At 50.1% G+C, this 21,424-nt stretch overlaps 1 protein-coding gene and 1 pseudogene across 1 annotated transcript; both read left to right on the forward strand.

Annotated features, from left to right (window-relative positions):
* The first annotated feature begins 13,681 nt into the window (after positions 1 to 13,681).
* On the forward strand, positions 13,682 to 14,753 carry LOC133261131 (tropomyosin alpha-3 chain-like; annotated as a pseudogene).
* Positions 14,754 to 17,482: 2,729 nt separating this feature from the next.
* LOC133261133 (macrophage-expressed gene 1 protein-like) lies at positions 17,483 to 19,744 on the forward strand. Its single transcript, XM_061439683.1, has one exon. The coding sequence runs from the start codon at positions 17,483 to 17,485 to the stop codon at positions 19,742 to 19,744; it is 2,262 nt and encodes a 753-aa protein (XP_061295667.1).
* Positions 19,745 to 21,424: the final 1,680 nt, after the last annotated feature.

A 21,424-nucleotide genomic window follows, 5' to 3' on the forward strand; every position in this document is an offset into this window, starting at 1 on the left:
GTGGTTTTGGGCTTCTCTTGGGGCTCAACTGGTAAAGAATCCACCTGCAATATGGTAGACCTGGCCGGGTTCGATCCCTGGCTTGGGAAGATGCCCTGGAGAAGGGAAAGGCTACCCTCTCCAGTATTCTGGCCTGGGTCAGAAAGAATCGGGCAGGAGTGAGAGACTTCCCCTTTCATTTCACTTGCAGAGAAGGAGGGCTGGGGGAATCAAGAGAGTAGCGCTGACGTGCGTTCACTATCACGTGCGAAACAGGCAGCTCGCGGGAAGCTGCTTCCCAGCACAGGGAGCTCCGCTCTGCGCTCTGTGATGACCTGCGTGGGGGGCTCAAGAGGGAGGGATGTGTGTATGTTCACTGCTGATTCATATTGCTGTACAGTGAAGCCAGCACAGCATTGTAAAGGAAATGTATCTCATCAAAAACCTGCAGCACAAACCAAAAGGGCTGAAAGCCATCCCTCACTTTTTCCCCTTACAATTGTCCCTGTGGCCATATGTTCACATCGTCTAAAAAGTTATCCCAGCCTCTATCAGATAACTGTAACTTGAGTGATTTGAAACATAAAAAGCTAGATTCCAGGGCAAAGAGAGGGGAATAAATTAGGAGTTGCTAATATGGGGATGAGAGAGGCCTGAATACGTGGGCACACTTTGTTCTTCTCGCTCATTGTTGGCCAGTGGCGAAGCTGTGTCCGGCTCTTTGGAATCCAATGGACTGCAGCACACCAGACTTCCCTGTCCTTCACTATCTCCCTGAGTTTGCTCAAGCTCAAGTCCACTGAGTCGATGATGCCATCCAACCATCTCAGCCTCTGTGGCCCCTTTCCCTTCTTGCCCTCAATCTTTCCTGGCATCAGGGTCTTTGCAATGAGTTGGTTCTTCGCGTCAGGTGGCCAAACATACGAAATAGATAAACAAGAGCCACTTGCACAGCACAGGGAGCTATGGGGCTTCCCTCCTGGCTCAGATGGTAAAGAATCTGCCTGCCACGTGGGAAAAGCGGGCTCAACCCCTGCGTGGGAAGATCCCCTGGAGAAGGGAATGGCAACCCACTCCAGTCTTCTTGCCTGGAGAGGAGCCTGACGTGCTCTAGTCCATGGGGTTGCAAAGAGTCCATCAATAAGTTTATAATGAGAAAGAATCTAAAAAGAATATACATATATATGTATCTCTCTTTGCTCTCTCTTTAGTCGATAAGTTGTGTCCGACTTGCGACCCCATGGACTGTAGCCCGCCAGGCTCCTCTGTCCATGAGATTCTCCAGGCAAGAATACTGGAGTGAGTTGCTATTTCCTTCTCCCAACCCAGGGGTTGAACCTGGGTCTCCTGCATCAGCGGGCAGATTCTTTACCGACTGAGATATGAGGGAAGGCCTGCTGTCTCCTCTACGAAGTAGTATATATAATGGACGTCTTATATATATGTGTGTGTGTATATATATAAAAATCTGAATCACTTTGCTGTACAACTGTAACTAACACATAGTAAATCAAATATATTTCAATACAAAAAAGATTTTAATAATAACATTTTAAAAATATTTTTTTAAAGCTCTCAGGATAGGACTTCCCTGTCAGTCCAATGGTTAAGACTCCACAAATCTTAACTTGCCTGGTGACTCACAGGGTAAAGAATCTGCCTACAATGCAGGAGAGCCTGAGTTCGATCCCTGGGTCAGGAAAATCTCCTGGAGAAGGAAATGGCAACCCATTTCAGTATTCTTGTCTGGAGAAACCCATGGACAGAGGAGCCTGGGGGGCTACAATCCATACAGTCCCTGGGGTCACAAGGACGGAGCGACCAACACTGCCACTTCCCTCGATTCTGCTGCAGGGGGCGTAGTTCACCCCTGATCCGGCAGGGGGCGTAGTTCAACCCCTGATCCGGCAGGGGGCGTAGTTCACCCCTGATCCGGCAGGGGGCGTAGTTCAACCCCTGATCCGGGAACCAAGATCTCACACAGCGCACTGCGTGGTCACAGAAATGAAAAACGGAAAAGATTTTAAAGAAAAGCTGTCGGGCTTCCCAGGTGCCCTGGTGGTAAAGAACCCACCTACAGTGAGGAAGACTAACAAGACATGGATTTACTCCCTGGGTTGGGAAGACCCCCTGGAGAAGGGAATGGTTACCCACTCCAGTACTCCTGCCTGGAGAATCCCATGGACGGAAGAGCCTGGCAGGCTGCAGTCCACGGTGTCACACGGAGTTGGGCAGGACTGAAGCACTTGGCCCGTGTGTTTTTAAATATTCTAGTAGACATATTAATCACAGTAAAATCAAACAGTGGAAAGTAATAAAAGAAAAGTGATTTAATTTCTATAAGGCAAGACGCGATCTCCTGGCAGTAGTGTATATCATACATTTTTCTGATCCTTGGCAGAGTTTTTCCTAAACTGCTGTCTCACCTAAAAAGGCCCATGGACATAAAACAGGTTGAATTTATGGAAGGCGCTTCAGGAGGAGGCCAGAAAAAGCTGGAAATTTCCATTCTGGAAGCTGCATGTGTTCTTGCCCATTCCAGGAGGGAACTAGGCGATTTCTGCTTCCCACTCTGGCCACGGGAAGGCAGTGGAGTGAGATAATGCAAAAAAGCTCCACCAAGGAGTGGCTATCAAGGTAAGTCTAAAGTACGCGTATTTGGTGGTCTGCTGCTGTGTGACAAACGACCCCCACAACTGCTGGCTTAAGATAGCAATTCTGTATGATTAACTATTCTGGGTTTAGCTGAATGCTTTTTAAAAAAATTAAGTAATTAATTTGCTTGTACAGGTTTTAGTTGAGGCATGTGAGGTCTTGTTCCCTGACTTAGGATCCAACTCCGGCCCCCCGAGTCTTAGCCACTGGGCCCCCAGGGAAGCTCCTGGACACTCTTTCTATCCAGGGGACATTGGGTGGGAGCTCACCTACGTAGTCTCCGCAGAGATGACGCAAAGGCTGACCGAAGCCGGGATGCTGGCAGAGCAACCCTGCAGCTGTCCAAATAGTTCCCTGGTCTGGCCCGCTCTGCGCAGCATCCACAGGAGAATAGCTGGATGGCTCGGGGCTGTGGGGGTGGCATGCTTCCTTGTTTCTAGGTCTTACATTTAGGCCCAGTGATGGCCCAGCTGAATGCCTACCACGTTGAATCAGTTACAGCAAGTTACAGTGCCAGTCCAGGTTCACTGTGGGTTAGGACCTCACAGGGCACGTGAATCCTGGGAGGGATGGGTAATTAAGGACCACTGGAGACTGGTTCCAAGAACAGGTGTGGAAAAGGCACTGAGACACAGAAGGAAGAGCAGAGAGAAAAGCAAGGAAAACACAGAGTATCTAAAGACACAAAAGAACGAGGGCTGGTGCATGGCTTCTTAAAAAGAGTCCGTGGGCAATGGGTTTGTGTAATAAGTGAGGCAACAGTCAACTCTGAGGGACCTTGTACCTTAGGCTCAGCAATTTGGACGTGATTTTGTCCAGGAGTTCTCTGATCAAACTGCGTCCTGGAATCTCCTGGAGACCAGGGAATGCCAGCTCCCCAAATATTATCAGAACAACCCCCTGATGAGACAAGGAGAACTCCATCTCCGCAGAGATTTGGCAGCCTCTCAGAGGAGGAAGGGCAAGGTTAGAATTGATTGAAAATGGGACGTTTGGTTTAAGGCGTGTCCCTCACCGGGGGAGTGGGGAAGGTCCTTTTAAAAATTTATTCATTTGTCTAGGCCTTATGTAACCTAGCCCGCTAGTTGCAGCATGCCAACTCTTAGCTGTGACATGGGGGGTCTAGTTCCCTGACCAGGCATGGAACCTGGGACCCCTGCATTGGGAGCACAGAGTCTTAGCCCCTGGAGTGCTAGGGAAGTCCTGGGATGAAGGTGGGGGTGGTCTTGATTCAGATTGAGCAGAGATCAGAACGCAACAGTCGAAGGCTGGCAGCAGAAGCAAGGGAAGGCAGAGAAATTACATAACCTTAGGGCACAAACTGGTGAGGCTATCCTCGAGGAGCTCAGGAATACTTTGGAAAATTTCAGTGGTGAATAACTAGGCCACTTGTCTAGGGAAGAACCTCCTGGAACAGTAAAGTGATGCTAATGAGAGGATGGAGTGGTGGGTTATGATGAAGAGTAAGCTCTGTGGAACGTAGGTAGTATGGGTCTCAGAACATGGTCAACATACAGATTCTCAGAACTCATGTTCAAAAGCTCCTGTTCGGTGGAACCCAAAACCCTCTATTTTTCACAGGCTTGGAATCAAGGCTATAAGCTTGTGGGTAGCAGGGCAGGTCCCCACAAACAGGAGGCTTTGGCATTTTGCTTATTTTGAGCTAAAAGCATTTGAAAAGTAGCAAATGCTGGAAGAGACTCCTTTTGAGCTTTCCTTATCTGCCTGAAGACAGATAATCTCAAAGGAACTTTATCATCATAAACCCCCTCCCGAAGAGTTCATCATCCAGGGAAGATGGACTCAACACAAGTTAACACCGGACAGACCCAGATGAACTTTATCACAGTCACATCTCCCACCTGTCTCCTAAGGGCCCATTCACCTTTCCTAAAAATCACTTGCTGTTCCTGAAGATAGCTGTCCCCAAACCGTTTGGCACCCGGTTCTGGTGTTGTGGAAGACAATTTTTCCATGGTCCAGGGAGCACGGGGGGATAGTTTCGAGATGATTCAAGATTGTGACATGTGTGTGCATTTTGTTTCTATTGTTATTGCATCAGCTTCACCTCAGATCATCAGGTATTAGATCCTAGAGGCTGCAGACCCTTGCCCTAAGGAGTCTCCATGTGACACTCCTCTTTTCCTATTAAGAGGATATTTAAGCCTAAATTCCAAAGCCAACCTCTTTAAGCTATTCATTTCCCCCTAGCTCTCTCTCACACATACATGAAGTAGACATGTTTTAAATGTGTCTTTCTCTTGTCGATCCATCTTTTATTACAGAGGATCACAGTCAAGCTCTGAAAGGTGGAGGGAAATTATTTTTCCTCTTCTACCAAGCTACAAACCACTGTGTGTGCTTGCTCAGTCATGTCAACTCTGCGACCCCATGGACTGTAGTCCACCGAGCTCCTCTGTCCATGAGGTTTTCCCAGCAAGAGCACTGCAGTGGGTTGCTGTTTCCTCCTCTGGGAGATCTTCCTGACCCAAGAACTGAACCTGAGTCTCCTGCATCTCTTACACGGGCAAGTGGACTCTTTACCACTGAGCCACTTTGGAATTTTATTAACCATTGTAGGTTGAGATATAATGATTCTGGGTAGGGCTGGTCCCAGTGGTGAAGACTCCAAGCTTCCACCACAGGGGACCACAGTTTCATCCCTGGTTCTGGAAGTTCTACCAGCTACAAGGTTCAGCCAAAACAAACAAATAAAAAATATATATAATGATGGTATAAATACAGGTTAAATCAGGGATGTGGTCAGGGTTTTCCTGGATTTTATGTCCCCTGTCAGTTTCCTCAAGTCTTTGATGATTCTAGGTCTTCTCCAAGCTACCAGTGACCAGTGAAGTTGCTCAGTCGTGTCCAACTCTTTGTGACCCCATGGACTGGTAACCTACCAGGCTCCTTCATCCATGGGATTTTCCAGGCAAGAATACTGGAGTGGGTTGCCATTTCTTTCTCGAGGGGATCTTCCTGACCCAGGGATCGAACCCAGGTGTCCCACATTGCAGGCAGATGCTTTACCGTCTGAGCTTTCCAAGCTAAGCTGCAGAGAATACATATATCCATTGCCAGGTGAGGCAAACCCAGGAAGAATCCTTGGGGAAAAGTATCACAGGAAAGGCAGGGAGAATTCAAGAGGCAGTGATTCCAAGGTGCTGGGGATGGAGGGAAGGAAGGGGAGCTGGTCTTTGATCCTGCAAGTCCCTTGGTCAGGTGACTCTTAGGTGTGGATGGCAGGGTGGGGGTGGGGGTGCTCCCAGATGAGACAGGAGTTACTTAGATAACTCATAATCCCCATCAGCTCAAATTCAGGATGTTGAAATCCTGAAGTCTGGTCTGCCTATGATACTGGGGCTTCTCAGGTGACTGAGCGATAAAGAATCTACCTGCTAATGCAGGGTTCTATCCCTGCATCAGGAAGATACCCTGGAGGAGGTATCCACTCCAGTCTTCTTGCCTGGAGAATTTCATGGACAGAGGAGCCTGGTGGGCTACAGGCCACAGGGTTGCAAAGAGTCAGCTACAGCTGAGCAAATGAGCATGCAAACCCTTGGTACTGAAGTATAAACAGAACAAACTAAAAGTCCCCCAGACCCTTTGGCATATCTGACCCTTAGTTGGTATCAGTTCAGTTCAGTTGAGTTCAGTCACTCAGTCGTGTCCAACTCTTTGCAACCCCATGTATCGCAGCACGCCAGGCCTCCCTGTCCATCACCAACTCCCGGAGTTCACTCAGACTCACTCCATTGAGTCAGTGATGCCATCCAGCCATCTCATCCTCTGTTGTCCCCTGCTCCTCCTGCCTCCAATCCCTCCCAGCATCAGAGTCTTTTGCAATGAGTCAGCTCTTCGCATGAGGTGGCCAAAGTACTGGAGTTTCAGCTTCAGCATCATTCCCTCCAAAGAAATTCCAGGACTGATCTCCTTCAGAATGGACTGGTTGGATCTCCTTGCAGTCCAAGGGACTCTCAAGAGTCTTCTCCAACACCACAGTTCAAAAGCATCAATTTTTCAGCACTCAGCCTTCTTCACAGTCCAACTCCCACATCCATACCTGACCACTTGACAAAACATAGCCTTGACTAGATGGACCTTTGTTGGCAAAGTAATATCTCTGCTTTTCAATATATGATCTAGATTGGTCATAACTTTCCTTCCAAGGAGTAAGCGTCTTTTAATTTCATGGCTGCAGTCACCATCTGCAGTGATTTTGGAGCCCAGAAAAATAAAGTCTGACACTGTTTCCACTGTTTCCCCATCTATTTCCCATGAAGTGATGGGACCAGATGCCATGATCTTAGTTTTCTGAATGTTGAGCTTTAAGCCAACTTCTTCACTCTCCTCTTTCACTTTCATCAAGAGGCTTTTGAGTTCCTCTTCACTTTCTGCCATAAGGGTGGTGTCATCTGCATATCTGAGGTTATTGATATTTCTCCCAGAAATCTTGATTCCAGCTTGTGCTTTGTCCAGCCCAGCGTTTCTCATGATGTACTCTGCATAGAAGTTAAATAAACAGGGTGACAATATACAGCTTTGACGTACTCCTTTTCCTATCTGGAACCAGTTTGTTGTCCCATGTCCAGTTCTACCTGTTGCTTCCTGACCTGCATATAGGTTTCTCAAGAGGTGGTCTGGTATTCTCACCTCTTTCAGAATTTTCCACAGTTTATTGTGATCCACACAGTCAAAGGCTTTGGCAGAGTCAATAAAACAGAAGTAGATGTTTTTTTCTGGAACTCTCTTGCTTTTACCATGATACAGCGGATGTTGGCAATTTGATCTCTGGTTCCTCTGGCTTTTCTAAAACCAGCTTGAACATCTGGAAGTTCATGGTTCATGTATTGCTGAAGCCTGTCTTGGAGAATTTTGAGCATTACTTTACTAGCATGTGAGATGAGTGCAATTATGCGGTAGTTTGAGCATTCTTTGGCATCGCCTTTCTTTGGGATTGGAATGAAAACTGACCTTTTCCAGTCCTGTGGCCACTGCTGAGTTTTCCAAATTTGCTGGCATATTGAGTGCAGCACTTTCACAGCATCATCTTTCAGGATTTGAAATAGCTCAACTGGAATTCCATCACCTCCACTAGCTTTGTTTGTAGTGATGCTTTCTAAGGCCCACTTGACTTCACATTCCAGGATGTCTGGCTCTAGGTCAGTGATCACACCATCGTGATTATCTGGGTCGTGAAGATCTTTTTTTGTACAGTTCTTCTGTGTATTCTTGCCACCTCTTCTTAATATCTTCTGCTTCTGTTAGGTCCATACCATTTCTGTCCTTTATCGAGCCCATCTTTGCATGAAATGTTCCCTTGGTATCTCTAATTTTCTTGAAGAGATTTCTAGTCTTTCACATTCTGTTGTTTTCCTCTATTTCTTTGCATTAATCGCTGAGGAAGGCTTTCTTATCTCTTCTTGCTATTCTTTGGAACTCTGCATTCAGATGCTTATATCTTTTCTTTTCTCCTTTGCTTTTTGCTTCTCTTCTTTTCACAGCTTTTTGTAAGGCCTCCCCGGACAGCCATTTTGCTTTTTTGCATTTCTTTTCCATGGAGATGGTCTTGATCCCTGTCTCCTGTACAATGTCATGAACTTCCGTCCATAGTTCATCAGGCACTCTATCTATCCAATCTAGGCCCTTAAATCTATTTCTCACTTCCACTGTATAATCATAAGGGATTTGATTTAGGTCATACCTGAATGGTCTAGTGGTTTTCCCTGCTTTCTTCAATTTCAGTCTGAATTTGGCAATAAGGAGTTCATGATCTGAGTCACAGCCAGCTCCCAGTCTTGTTTTCGTTGACTGTATAGAGCTTCTCCATCTTTGGCTGCAAAGAATATAATCAATCTGATTTCGGTGTTGACCATCTGGTGATGTCCATGTGTAGAGTCTTCTCTTATGTTGTTGGAAGAGGGTGTTTGCTATGACCAGTGCATTTTCTTGGCAAAACTCTATTAGTCTTTGCCATGCTTCATTCTGTATTCCAAGGCCAAATTTGCCTGTTACCCTGGGTGTTTCTTGACTTCCTACTTTTGCTTTCCAGTCCCCTATAATGAAAAGGACATCTGTTTTGGGTGTTATTTCTAAAAGGTCTTGTAGGTCTTCACAGAACCGTTCAGCTTCTTCAGTGTTACTGGTTGGGGCATAGGCTTGGATTACTGTGATATTGAATGGTTTGCCTTGGAAACGAAGGAAACAAATTCTGTCATTTTTGAGATTGCATCCAAGTACTGCATTTCAGACTCTTTTGTTGACCATGATGGCTACTCCATTTCTTCTAAGGGATTCCTGCCTGCAGTAGTAGATATAATGGTCATCTGAGTTAAATTCATCCATTCCAGTCCATTTGAGTTTGATGATTCCTAGAATGTCGATGTTCACTCTTGCCATCTCCTGTTTGACCACTTCCAATTTGCCTTGATTCATGGACCTAACATTCCAGGTTCCTATGCAATATTGCTCTTTACAGCATTGGACCTTGCTTCTATCACCAGTCACATCCAGAGCTGGGTATTCTTTTTGCTTTGGCTCCATCCCTTCATTCTTTCTGGAGTTATTTCTCCACTGATCTCCAGTAGCATATTGGGCACCTACTGACCTAGGGGATTCCTCTTTCAGTATCCTATCATTTTGCCTTTTCATACTGTTCATGGGGTTCTCAAGGCAAGAATACTGAAGTGGTTTGCCATTCCCTTCTCCAGTGGACCACATTCTGTCAAATCTCTCCACAATGACCCGCCCATCTTGGGTGGCCCCACGGGCATGGCTTAGTTTCACTGAGTTAGACAAGGCTGTGGTCCTAGTGTGATTAGATTGACTAGTTTTCTGTGAGTACGGTTTCAGTGTGTCTGCCCTCTGATGCCCTCTTGCAACACCTACCGTCTTACTTGGGTTTCTCTTACCTTGGGCGTGGGGTATCTCTTCACGGCTGCTCCAGCAAAGTGCAGCCATTGCTCCTTACCTTGGAAGAGGGGTATCTCCTCACCCACCACCCCTCCTGACCTTGAACATGGAATAGCTCCTCTAGGCCCTCCTGCACCCACGCAGCCACCATTATATACCATTAGTTGGTTGCTGCTGCTAAGTCTCTTCAGTCGTGTCCGACTCTGTGCGACCCCATAGACGGCAGCCCACTAGGCTCCCCCGGCCCTGGATTCTCCAGGCAAGAACACTGGAGTGGGTTGCCATTTCCTTCTCCAATGCATGAAAGTGAAAAGTGAAAATGAAGTCGCTCAGTCGTGTCCGACTCTTTGCGACCCCGTGGACTGCAGCGTACCAGGCTCCTCCGTCCATGGGATTTTCCAGGCAAGAGTACTGGAGTGGGTTGCCATTGCCTTCTCCACAGAATCTTCCCAACCCAGGGATTGAACCCAGATCTCTTGCATTGTGGGCAGATTCTTTACCATCTAAGCCACAGAGAAGCCCTAGAAATATGGTGTGATTAGCGTTTATGGGCGGGGCAATTTCACAGGCTAATGAGTGGGAACTTATTAGCCTGTTAGTCACTTAGTCGTGTCCCACTCTTTTCAACCCCATGGACTGCAGCCCACCAGGCTCCTCTGTCCATAGAATTCTCCAGGCAAGAACACTGGAGTGGATTGTCATTTCCTTCTCCAGGGGGTCTTCTCAACCCAGGGTTGAACTCAGGTCTCCTGAGCTGCAGGCAGAGTCTTTACCATCTGAGCCCCCAGGGACTAAGCACCATGCTCTGTCCCAAACCCTGCTCTGATGAACTTCAACTCCTCTGACTACTCCTTTATCTTTACTGCCTCCTTCTCTTTGACAAGCAGCACGATATTTTTCAAGCAGCAGGATTATTTGGTGTTTGTCCTTATTTAAAAAATATATACATATGTAATGCTGCAGTTAATAATACTGTGGTTCTATTGAAAGGAATTTCTTCCTTATTGGTGCCATTTAAGATCACTTTGCATTCATCCTCATTCATTCTGTTCTGTTCTCAACTAACCATCTAGAGACACGTAGGGAGTGAAATGAGACCGAAATTAAACAGGACCCCGAGGCGCTTTCTTAGGTATAAAACTTCCTACTTGTCCCCAGTTTCTTATTTTAAAAAAGTAAATAAGAAAGAAAGGGCTTTCTTAGTGGTCCAGTGGTCAGGAATCCACCTGCCACTCTAGGTGACACAGCTTCGATCCCTGGTCCAGGAAGATCCCACATGCCATGAGCACCCGAGCCTGTGTGCTGCTACTACCGAAACCCATGCACCCTAGCACCTAAGCTCTGCAACAGAAGGCACTGCAACTAGAGCAATCCCTGCTCCCCGCAACTAGAAGCCCGCAGGCAGCAGCGAAGACCAGCACAGCCAGAAGTAAAAGAAATAAATAATTTCAAATTTTATAAAGATTTTTAAAAACTAAAAAAAAATGTTTTTAATCTTCTAGGCTTTCCCCAAGTTCCAAAGAGCAGGCTCAAGCAGTTATTAGGCAGAGAATCACAGGACTCTGAGCTCCTCCTGAAGGGCTGTAGATAACAGTCTGATATGCATCTCTCAGTTACTCTCGTCCTCCCCCCAACTCTGCCTGCTGGAGGATGATGAACACTTGCAGACCACAAGGTTGCAGGCGCATAGATCCAGGCTGGTTGGAACCAGAAGGCAGAGATTCCTGAGATTCCTGTTACCACCCCCCCCCCCACCAACCCATCAGAAGAAACTCATGCACTCTGAGGTCCTCGCCCCAAATTTAGGCTTTGAAATGCTACCCCGGAAAACTCCGTGGGAGTGCGGGTCTTTTCAGTGTGAATTGCCTGTTCTCCTGGCCCAGCAACTTGGAACAACCCTTTCTGAGCTCCAGACTTGGGACTTCTGTGCTGGCTCAGTGGGTGAGCATCCTCCTGGCAATATGGGGACACAGGTTTGAGCCCTGATCCGACGATCCCACAAGCTTCAGAGTAACTAAGCCCATGTGCCACACTGCGGAGCCTACACTAGAGCCCGAGAGTCACAGTGACGAGCCTGTGTGCAGCAGCCACTGAAGCCCAAGAACCTCCAGCCTGCGGTTCCCAACAAGAGCAGCCAGGCCACTGCAACGAAGGGCAGCACCAGCTCACTGCAGCCGGAGAAGGTCCGTACCAGGCAACAAAGACTCAGTGTAGCCGTGAAGAAATACTAAACAGATAAAAATGAAAACCTCTGATTCTTAGGGTCACAGCATCGCACACTGGAACTTGGGTCTGACCAGAAGATCCCTCCAGGCAGGGCCAATATTCAGCCTCCGGAGGTCGGCTTACAGCCAGTGAGCTCTCCTGGCTTCCCCTGCCATGAGCAGGGTGTTAGGAATTCAGACTGCCTCTCCTGCCCGTGTGCCAGGGTACCCCAAGCTCTAAGCTGGAATCCCCATGGCCCATGGCTGTGAGGCAGGGTGGGGAGTGGATTCAGCCTGCGAATCGAGACCTGGGGACTTAGATTGGTTCCTTTCCAAGTCTATCTCTGTGTGACCCCATTTTCCCTGCGAACCCCTTTCTCTGCAGTAAAATCAACATATGGCCCAGCACCAGACATGCAAAGATGTCTCTGTGCCTGGGTGCACGTGGCTGAAAAGATACACACCCAGCTGATAACAGTGCCTATTTATGGAAAGTAGAACTGGGCGAAGGAGGCGTTTTCATTTATCTAATCTCTTGACTCTTTTCATTTTCCATAAGAATCATTTCTTGTGATTTTTAAAAGTGAATGGGCTTTCCCTGATAGCTCAATTGGTAAAGAATCTGCCTGCAATGCAGGAGACCCGGGTTAGAGTCCTGGGTCGGGAAGATCCGTTGGAGAAGGGATAGGCTACCCACTCCAGTATTCTTGGGCTTCCCTGGTGGCTCAGATGGTAAAGAATCCTCCGCAGTGTGGGCAACCGGGGTTTGATCCCTGGGTTGGGACAATCCCCTGGAGAAGGGAAAGGCTACCCACTCCCGTATTCTGGCCTGGAAAATTCCAGGGACTGTATAGTCCATGGGGTCACAAAGAGTCAGACTACGACTGAGCAACTTTCACTTTTACTTAAAAGTGAATAGCTAGAAAAGTCCTATTTGTTCCTGTTTTACAGGAAGTCACATTTTTGTCTAAGGTCCCACAGGGCAATGGCATCTGAGTCAAGACTGTCCTGCCTGTATCTTCCTTGCGCTGCCTTGGGACAATTGGGGGATGGCAGTGCTGGGCACCCGTAGACCCTTTTAACCCCCGAGTCTCAGCCAGTGCTGCCCAGGCTGGTAAGAAAACATCCTCACAGTTTTCCTTGCTTTCCTCCTGCTGGCATCTGAGCCCACTGGCAGGTGCTCAGCTACCATTCCACCGAAGCAGGTCTATCTTTTCTCGGCTCCACTGCTATCAAATGTAAGAGCTGTCACCCAGCATGGTAAATACCCAGCTTCTTTTGAATTTATGACATGAGGTGCTTGTTCCTAAGTCACAAGTCCAGAAAGTGGGAAAGCAGCCTGAGGACTTGTCCTTGTCACAGGAAGATACACTCAGAGCTGGGGGAGAGCTTTACTGCTTACTCTGAGAACAGTCTTCTCCCTAGCAAATCGTCCCTCCCAAATTATCTTATGATAAACCGGTGACACTTCTGGATCAAAGAAATGCACACATAAGCACACAAAGAGATGGGAGGGAACCCCATGGGGGTAGACGGGGCACTAGGCTTTGGATTCACACCAACTCAAAAACGCAGACCTTGAGCCAGCCTCTGAACTCATTCCACTGAGTGAACACCCTATTTTGTGCCAGAAAATGTGCTGGGCATCTTTCATCAGTGGCTAGAACCTGAACAGCTTTGTATCGCTTTCATCGTGGAGCAGACAAGGGAAGCAGACTCGGAGGAGAAAACCATACCAGTGGGAGCACCCAACTGATGAAATGACAGAGTCTGGGCTCTGACTCAGATCTCGGGAAGGTGAGGCTGGTATCCATTCCTCAGGGAAGGGAGTCTTGCACCTCCCACACAAGGTAGGGTGAATAAACCTCTGCTCCCAACACATCACTGCCAACAGGTGTAACTGGTAGGGACACTGGGTCAGGTGATTCCCTATGCCCTCCCCAAGAGCCTTCTTAGGACCAAAAGTCCTAGGAGAGACAAAAACCAAGGAGACCCCGAGAGGCAGCTGCAGCGCCGAGCGAGAGCTGGGTGGGCCCACGGCCGGGATCAGCACCATCGAGGCGGTGAAGCAGGAGGTCCAGGTTCCACAGCAGCAGGCTGGTGATTCAGGCCAGAGTGCTGAGCACCTCCAGAGGGTGCACGAGAGAGGCAGGCCCAGGGCAGGGGGGTCTGAGGTGGCTTCCTTGAGCCTAGGATCCAGCTGGTTGAAGAGGAGCTGGACTGAGCTCAAGAGCGCCTGGCCCCTGCCCTGCAAGAGCTGGAGGAAGCTGAGAGAGCTGTGGAGGAGATCCAGAGAGGTATGAAGGTATGAAAACCGAGCCTTAGAAGATGAAGAAAGAACTGGAACTCCGGGAAATCCAACTCAAAGATGCTAAGCACACTGCAGAAGAGGCAGACATGAAGTAGGAAGAGGTGGCTCATAAGCTTGGGATGCGAAGAACTGACTCCTTGGAAAAGACCGTGATGCTGGGAGAGATTGAAGGCAGGAGGAGAAGGGGACGACAGAGGATGAGATGGTTGGATGGCATCACTGACGCGATGGACATGAGTTTGAGTAAACTGCGGGAGTTGGTGATGGACAGGGAGGCCTGGCGTGCTGCAGTCCATGAGGTCTCAAGGAGTCGGAAACAACTGAGTGACTGAACTGAACTGAAGCTGGGGATTATTGGGGGAGACCTGGCATGCACAGAGAGTGAGCTGAGCTGGCAGACTGCCACTGACGAGAGATGGATGAGCGAATCAGACTGATGGAGCTGAACCTGAAGTGTCTGAGAGCTGCTGAAGAGAAATACTCTTGAAAAGGAGACAAATATGAGGAAGAGATAGATTTCTACCTATAAACTCAAGGAGGCAGAGACAGGGGTTGAGTTTGCTGAGAGATCGGTAGCTGGGCTGGAAAAGAGAGTGGACGATTTGGAAGAGAAAGTGAAATGTAACCAAGAGGAGCACCTCTGTAAGCAAAGGATGCTGGAGCAGACGCTGCTCGACCTCAACGAGATGTAGAGCGCCCAGTCGCCCCCTGCCACTAGTGGTGCCTCCCTGGACCCCGACTCCGCTGAGAACACTCTGTCTGAAGCTCACCTGCAAACTAGGGCTGATCTTTATTTAACTGGAAGTCTGCCTCAGGGACGGGGGAGCCTGGTGGGCTGCCGTCTATGGGGTTGCACAGAGTTGGACGCGACTGAAGCGACTTAGCAGCAGCAGCAGCTGCTGCTTCTCTCCTTTCACCACCTCTCCCATCCCCACCCCTGTGTCCCTTTTGCCAAACTATCTCTGCCTTTCCCCAGAGACCCCAGCTGGGCTGGAGGCGGAACACCTTTGGGGACAAAGTTTAAGGGAATGTGAGCACAGTTCGAAGTGTCTTTAAAAGCCTGCTGTGATGTACACATTTTGTAATTACCTTTTTCTGTTGTTGATGTAACAACCATTTGAAAAAATGTTCCAGACAATTCCATGGTTCTGAAGCAACAGTCTAACCCCTTTTTCAGTTTTGGAAGGTAACGTTTCGGCTTAATGCATATTGCCTTCTCCATCAGTTCAGTTCAGTTGCTCAGACGTGTCCAGCTCTTTGTGACCCCATGGACTGCAGCATGCCAGGCCTCCCTGTCCATCACCAACTCCTAGAGCTTACTCAAACTCACATCCATTGAGTCGATGATGCCATCCAACCATCTCATCCTCTGTCGTCCCCTTCTCCCCCTGCCTTCAATATTTCCCAGCATCAAGGTCTTTTCAAAGACCTTCTCCATAGCGGAAGGGAAAAGGTATGGGCCTGCCTTACTGAGAGCCTCACAGTCCAGAGAAAGTCTCCATTTGGGGAAACCTCATTGCTCTGGGAAAAGTACCCTGCAAACCACAAAGATGATTGCAGGAGGAGTTAGCAAAAAAAAAAAAAAAAAGTGCTGTTCCAGGTTTCAGCTTTACAGTATCGTTGAAACTTTTTCTTCCTCTTTTTTCATCAGAAGTGACCCCACAAATTTAAGATGGTGAAACCTCTGAGACCAAATCCTTGTCCCAGCTCTACCTTGTTCCCAACCTGGGCTCACAGAATGGATCCTGTGGCCCTTATGTTGAGGCGAACACATTTTCTCTCCTGCCTCCTTGAAAGAAAGGAAAGTATGTTTTGCCACTGATTTAGCCATAGGAAACTCTTCTCATCACCCTTTTCTGGGTCTGAAGCTGCTGTCTAAAAGTGCCATCTCGTTGTGCTTTGTACTGGTTACTGCTGGAGAAAGCGGGAAGAGCTTATGTACAAACCTGTTTTTAAATTTTATATTATTGTGGTACATTGCTTCTTTGGGGTTGGGGCACACGGGTGACCCCTCTGGCTGTGAGAGTGCTCTACAGTCTGTGGGCTGGCAGTGTGCTGATCTTTCAAAGTTTCTTTCCCTACCCAATCCCCCTTTTTGGGTGAGGTTCTAGTGAGGTCTGCTAGGTGAGTGTGCTGCAGCTTAATTGGCTTAAAACGTTCTCTCCTTTGGTGTGGTCTCTGTAGGGATCAATTGGGAGAAAAAACAAACAAACAAACAAACAAGAGTGTAGCTGTTCTGATACTGAAAATTGATAACATTGTTCTGAAATAAAGAAGGAGCTCCTCCCTGATGGCTCAGATGGTAAAGAACCTGCCTGCAATGCAGGAGACATGGGTTCGATCCCTTGGTTGGGAAGATCTCCTGGAGAAGGGAATGGCAACCCACTCCAGTGTTCTTGGCTGAGAAATCCCATGGACAGAGGAGCGTGGTGGGCTACAGTTTGTGGGGTCGCAAAGAGTTGGACACGACTGAGTGACTCTGCAGACACATTTCCCCTCCAAAAAAGAAGATCCTGACAGTGCGTAGGAAGAAGAAGCCCTAAACCAAGATCAGTGGATGGAAACTGTCCTTTGGCAGCAGATGGACCTGGGATTTTGGTACTTTATGTGACTTCTCTGGGGCCTATTTTCTAGTGTGTAAAAAGAGACTATCATGTGTGTTAGTCAGAGTGTAGCCCGCCAGGCTTCTCTGTCCGTGAAATTCTCCAGGCGAGAATACCGCAGTGGACTGCCATGCCCATCTCCAGAGTAACTTCCCAACCCAGGGATCGAACACTAGTCTGCATTGCAGGCAGATTCTTTACCGTTTGAGCTACAGAGAGGTCAGAAAGGAAAAACAGAGAGAGTTGAGAGTTTAAAATGGAGTCCATGGGGTCGAGAAGAGTCCTGCACGACTGAGCGACTTCACTTTCACTTTTCACTTTCATGCATTGGAGAAGGAAATGGCAACCCACTCCAGTGTTTTTGCCTTGAGAATCCCAGGGAAGGGGGAGCCTGGTGGCTGCCGTCTATGGGGTCGCACAGAGTCGGACATGACTGAAGCGACTTAGCAGCAGCAGCAGCAGCATATTTAGAGCAGCTCCCCCTCAGGGAGGGGGGCCCTAGAGAGCTCCTCGCAGATACAAGGGGAGGAGAGAAGTTCTTGAGTCCTGGACTGTTGGTGGGTCGTCAGGCCATTCCCTGGTCTAATCTACCCAGCTCTGACCTCAAGCCTGGAATCAGCTTCACGCGCCTCGGTGCTTCTGATAAGAGACCGCCTTGCTCCTCTGTTGGGAGGACTTCTGGGAGAGGCTCCTGGGAGGGGCCGCCAGCTTGGGGAGGGGCCTGAGCGGGGCTGAGTCCCTCCGGGCTTTGAGGCTGAGCCTATTTCAGCTCCAGGCCGGGGACGGTCCCCCTCAGCGACCTCGGGGTCCTGGAGGAGATGAGAGGCTGCAAGCTGCACCGGCGAAGCTCGCCCCCGGCCCTTGGCCTGGGCCTGGTGCCCCTGCTGGTCCTGCTCTGGGCCGGGCCGGGCGGCAGGGCGGACGGGGGGCCTTGGGGCTTCCAAGGCTGCAAGCAGCAGCTGAACGTGTCTGTGCTGGGGGCGCTGCCCGGGGCGGGCTGGGACAACCTGCGCAACTTGGAGCTGGGGCTGGTGCTCGGGCGCGCCTACTCGCAGTGCCTGACCACCGAGGACGGCGAGTACCTCATCCCCGACGGCACGCTGGCGGTGCCGCGGCGCGAGACCGTGGTGCAGACCCGCGCTGACCTGATGGATAGCTGGGTAAACTACACCGACGCCTGGGCGGCCTCGGTCAACGCGGAGTTCTCCTTCCTCTCCTTCCTCAACGGCAAGTTCTCCGCGGAGTGCCAGAACGTCCGGAGGCACAGCCTGCAGTACCAGACGATCACCACCCGCGTGCAGCGGCGGCACAGCATCTACTCCGTGAGGGTCCGGGGGACCCCCGACTTCCACCCCGACTTCCGGCAGCGCCTGCTGACCCTCAGCGACCACCTGGAGAACAACCAGACCCGCGAGGCAGAGTACCTGGCGGAGATGCTCGTGTTCGCGTACGGCACGCACGTCCTCACTGAGGTGGAGGTGGGGGCCACCCTGGTGCAGGAGGACCAGGTGAGTCGGGAGCTTGTGGGCAACGAGGACAAGGACAGGCTCAACGTCACCTTTGCCGCCTCCGTCTTGTTCGACCGGAAGGTCGGGGTGGGCGACGCGGTTTCCTGGGACAAGGAGAGCCGGCTGGTACAGGCATACCAGCGGGGCACAGTGGCCTCCAAGATACACAGCCGTGGGGGGCCGCCCTTCTACGAGGGCCTCACCCTGCAGAAGTGGCAGGAGGGCGTCGCCAACCGGCTGGTGGCCATCGGCCGCTCGGGCCTGCCGCTGCCCGCGCTGCTGCAGCCCGAGGCACTGCCCGAGCTCCCGGCGCCCGCCGTGCGCCGCGTGGAGGCGGCCGTGAGCCGCGCCATTGGCCGCTACTACGAGGTCAACATGCACCCCGGGTGCGTGAAGCGCTGGGCCCCCAACTTCGACCCGCTGGCCAACGTGGATGACGGCTCGTGCACCAACGGCCAGCACGCCAACTTCAGCTTCGGGGGCGTCTTCCAGGAGTGCGAGGCGATCACGGGCCCCGAGGGCGGCCGCCTGTGCAAGCCCTACACCATCTTGAACCCGCTCACCGGCCGGACCTCCTGCCCGGCCAACTACACGGCCAGCCTGCTGAGCAGCGAGGTCAAGGTGTGGAGCGAGAGGAGCTACCAGTGCTGGCCGCAGTGCCAGAGCTGCTGGCTGATCTTCACTTGCTGCCACAGGATGTGTGGCAACTTGGAGATCCAGCGCGTCGTGCGCGTCAATGCGTCCTGGTGCGCGCCCTCGGGGGCCACCCCGACAGCCGCGCCCGGCCTCCTCTTCGGAGGCCTCTATAGCCCCGGCCGCCCCAACCCCCGCACCGGAGCCCAGGCCTGCCCCTCGTCCTTCTTCCCGCTGACCCTCCTGGGTGATCTCAAGGTGTGCGTCAGCAGTGACTGGGAGCTGGGCGTGGCCCACGCGGTCCCCTTCGGGGGTTTCTTCAGCTGCCAGGTGGGCAACCCCTTGGCGGCCCAGGCAAGGGGCCAGGGCTCCGAATTCCTGAAGGAAGTCTTTAACCTGAGCGTCACCGTGGACCACCCCATGACCTGCCCTGCGGGCTACAGCCAACACCCGGCTTACCTCAGCAGTGGCTGCCAGATCCTCTACTGCCTCCGGGCCGGGTTCCTCTTGAACCCGCAGCAGCTCATGATCCGGCTGCCGCCCTTTGCGGCCCGCCCCAGCCTGCTGGGCAACAGCAGTGGCCTCGGGGTCTCAGTCCTGGTGGACGCCAGCGGGCAGCGGGCCTGGGTGAAGCTGCAGGGCTCCAGCCGCTGGCGGCAGGCCGATATCCACGACCCATCCGTGGCAGCCCAGCTCCGGGATCAGGGGGGGTCCCAGCCCAGTGCTGGGGCCGTCGTGGGCGCCTGCCTGGGGGCCGTCCTGGGCGTGGTGGCTCTGGCTCTGGGGGTAACCTGGGGCTTCAGGCGCTACCAGAAGCGGGGTTACAGGAGGCTGCCGGAGGGAATCCTGGCCGAGGAGCAGACAGTCTATGGGACCGCAGAGACTGCTGAGAGCCCAGCTCCGTCTGACTGCTCAGAGAATGCCAGCAATTCTGTCTAGACTTGGACCAAACAGCAGCATCCTTCGTCCCTGGTCAGAGCTTTGGTCCACTCTGTTTCTCCCACTGCCTGGGTAACCAGATGTACGATACCTACTCGTAGAATGGGCCCCCTTTCTCAAGGTACAGGGACTAAACTGTACTTTCTCAAGTCGTGCCCCAAATCACCTAATACAAGCTCAATTCCTGAACAATCTCTTTCCCTAAAGTCCTCTTGTTGAGAGCAACGCCCCCCCCGTCCCCCCCCCCCTCCCCATTCTTCTTGCCATATTCTTATGTTGGGTACTTTCTTTGTTGCAAAGAGCCAATAAATCCAACTTTGTTCAAATACAGGTGTGTTCCTGGTGTTCTTTGGCGGGGGATGGGATGGGGTAGGAGGGGAAGCAACGGAGAAGGTAGAATCAGTAATGACCCCAGGATATATGATATAGCTTTGTGTTAGTTTTTTTTTTTTTTTTTGTAATTGTTATAAAATTCATTTTGTCCATTCATTTTCCCAGAATCATTGCCTTGAACCCCAAAAGTTCCCTCTTGGACTCGTTTTAAGTCAGGTCTGTTTGTTTTCCAAATAGGGCCTGACCTACTTGTGGATGATGGAATGAATTAGGTGTTTTTTTTAATCACATTTTTTAAGCAATTTTTTAAATGACAGAAAACAGTATATTGCATGAAACAGCTATAATGGTTATTTTGTGTAATAAGTTAATCACATAAAATTGCCCAAATCCAACCATTTTGCCTCACCCTAAAGTGGCAGGTATACACACACACATATATATGTGATCACAATGTAAAATATGATACAAGCGATGATCACACTCAAAGGACTTGAAACCCATGGGAGAGCTCTTCCATTTCATCCTCCATTCTGTGAGACTCAGCTTTGGAGAACTAAGAGTCCTCACCCATGGTGGAAAAGGTCTCCCTTTGCATATTCTATTTATCTCCAGTACACCAGAGTAAACGTCATTCTTTAATCCAAGACAAGTCTCTTGGGGCCAGTGTTCCATTTGTAATGTTCTTGCAACAAAAGCCTCATCACAATTTAAGCCCAGAGTGTGGGTGGGTCAGTAGTTGTCACAAGGACAAACTCAGAGTGTCCCATTAAACCGTAGGACCTGCAGGACCAAGTCCAGATGATTCCCTCATGTGGAATTTTAGAGCCAAATCCGAAGGCACTTGGAGAGACCCTAGGTAGCAGCAAGTGTTGCCCCCCTAGGGTGGACAAGACCTGTATTTCCATGGCCTGAGTGACCTAGGTGAGTCATTTTACTTCTTGCTGTTTCACCAACTCTAGCTACACAGTGCACTGTATTCCAGGGTCCTGATGGGGTGGTATTGGTGCAAAGTCTGAGTCCTGAGAGGGCAGACAATAGAAATCCAAGTGATTCTGGGATATTTGAGCTATTTCTCCTGGTCCGATATGTGCACGTTGGAGTAGGCTGTCAGCTAAGAACTGACTGACCAGTGGCTCTCCTGAGCTTTCTCCAGATTTGTGGTTATTACCATTTATAGAGGCTTTCTTTACATGAAAGTTACCTTTATGATAGCATCTTACTTCATCTTCACAAACCTTAAGTAGGTAAGTAGTTCTCATGATATGAGTGAGGAAACTGACGTTCAGATGACCTGCCCAAAGTTACATGACTCAAATATTAAGAACAGTAATTGTGGGACATTGC

The sequence above is a fragment of the Bos javanicus genome, chromosome 15 (assembly GCF_032452875.1).
Source record: "Bos javanicus breed banteng chromosome 15, ARS-OSU_banteng_1.0, whole genome shotgun sequence".
In the NCBI taxonomy this organism is placed as follows: domain Eukaryota; kingdom Metazoa; phylum Chordata; class Mammalia; order Artiodactyla; family Bovidae; genus Bos; species Bos javanicus.

Bases quoted from the DNA above. Each gene is read 5' to 3' on its own strand.
- LOC133261133 (XM_061439683.1), top strand. From the start codon at position 17,483: ATGAGAGGCTGCAAGCTGCACCGGCGAAGCTCGCCCCCGGCCCTTGGC.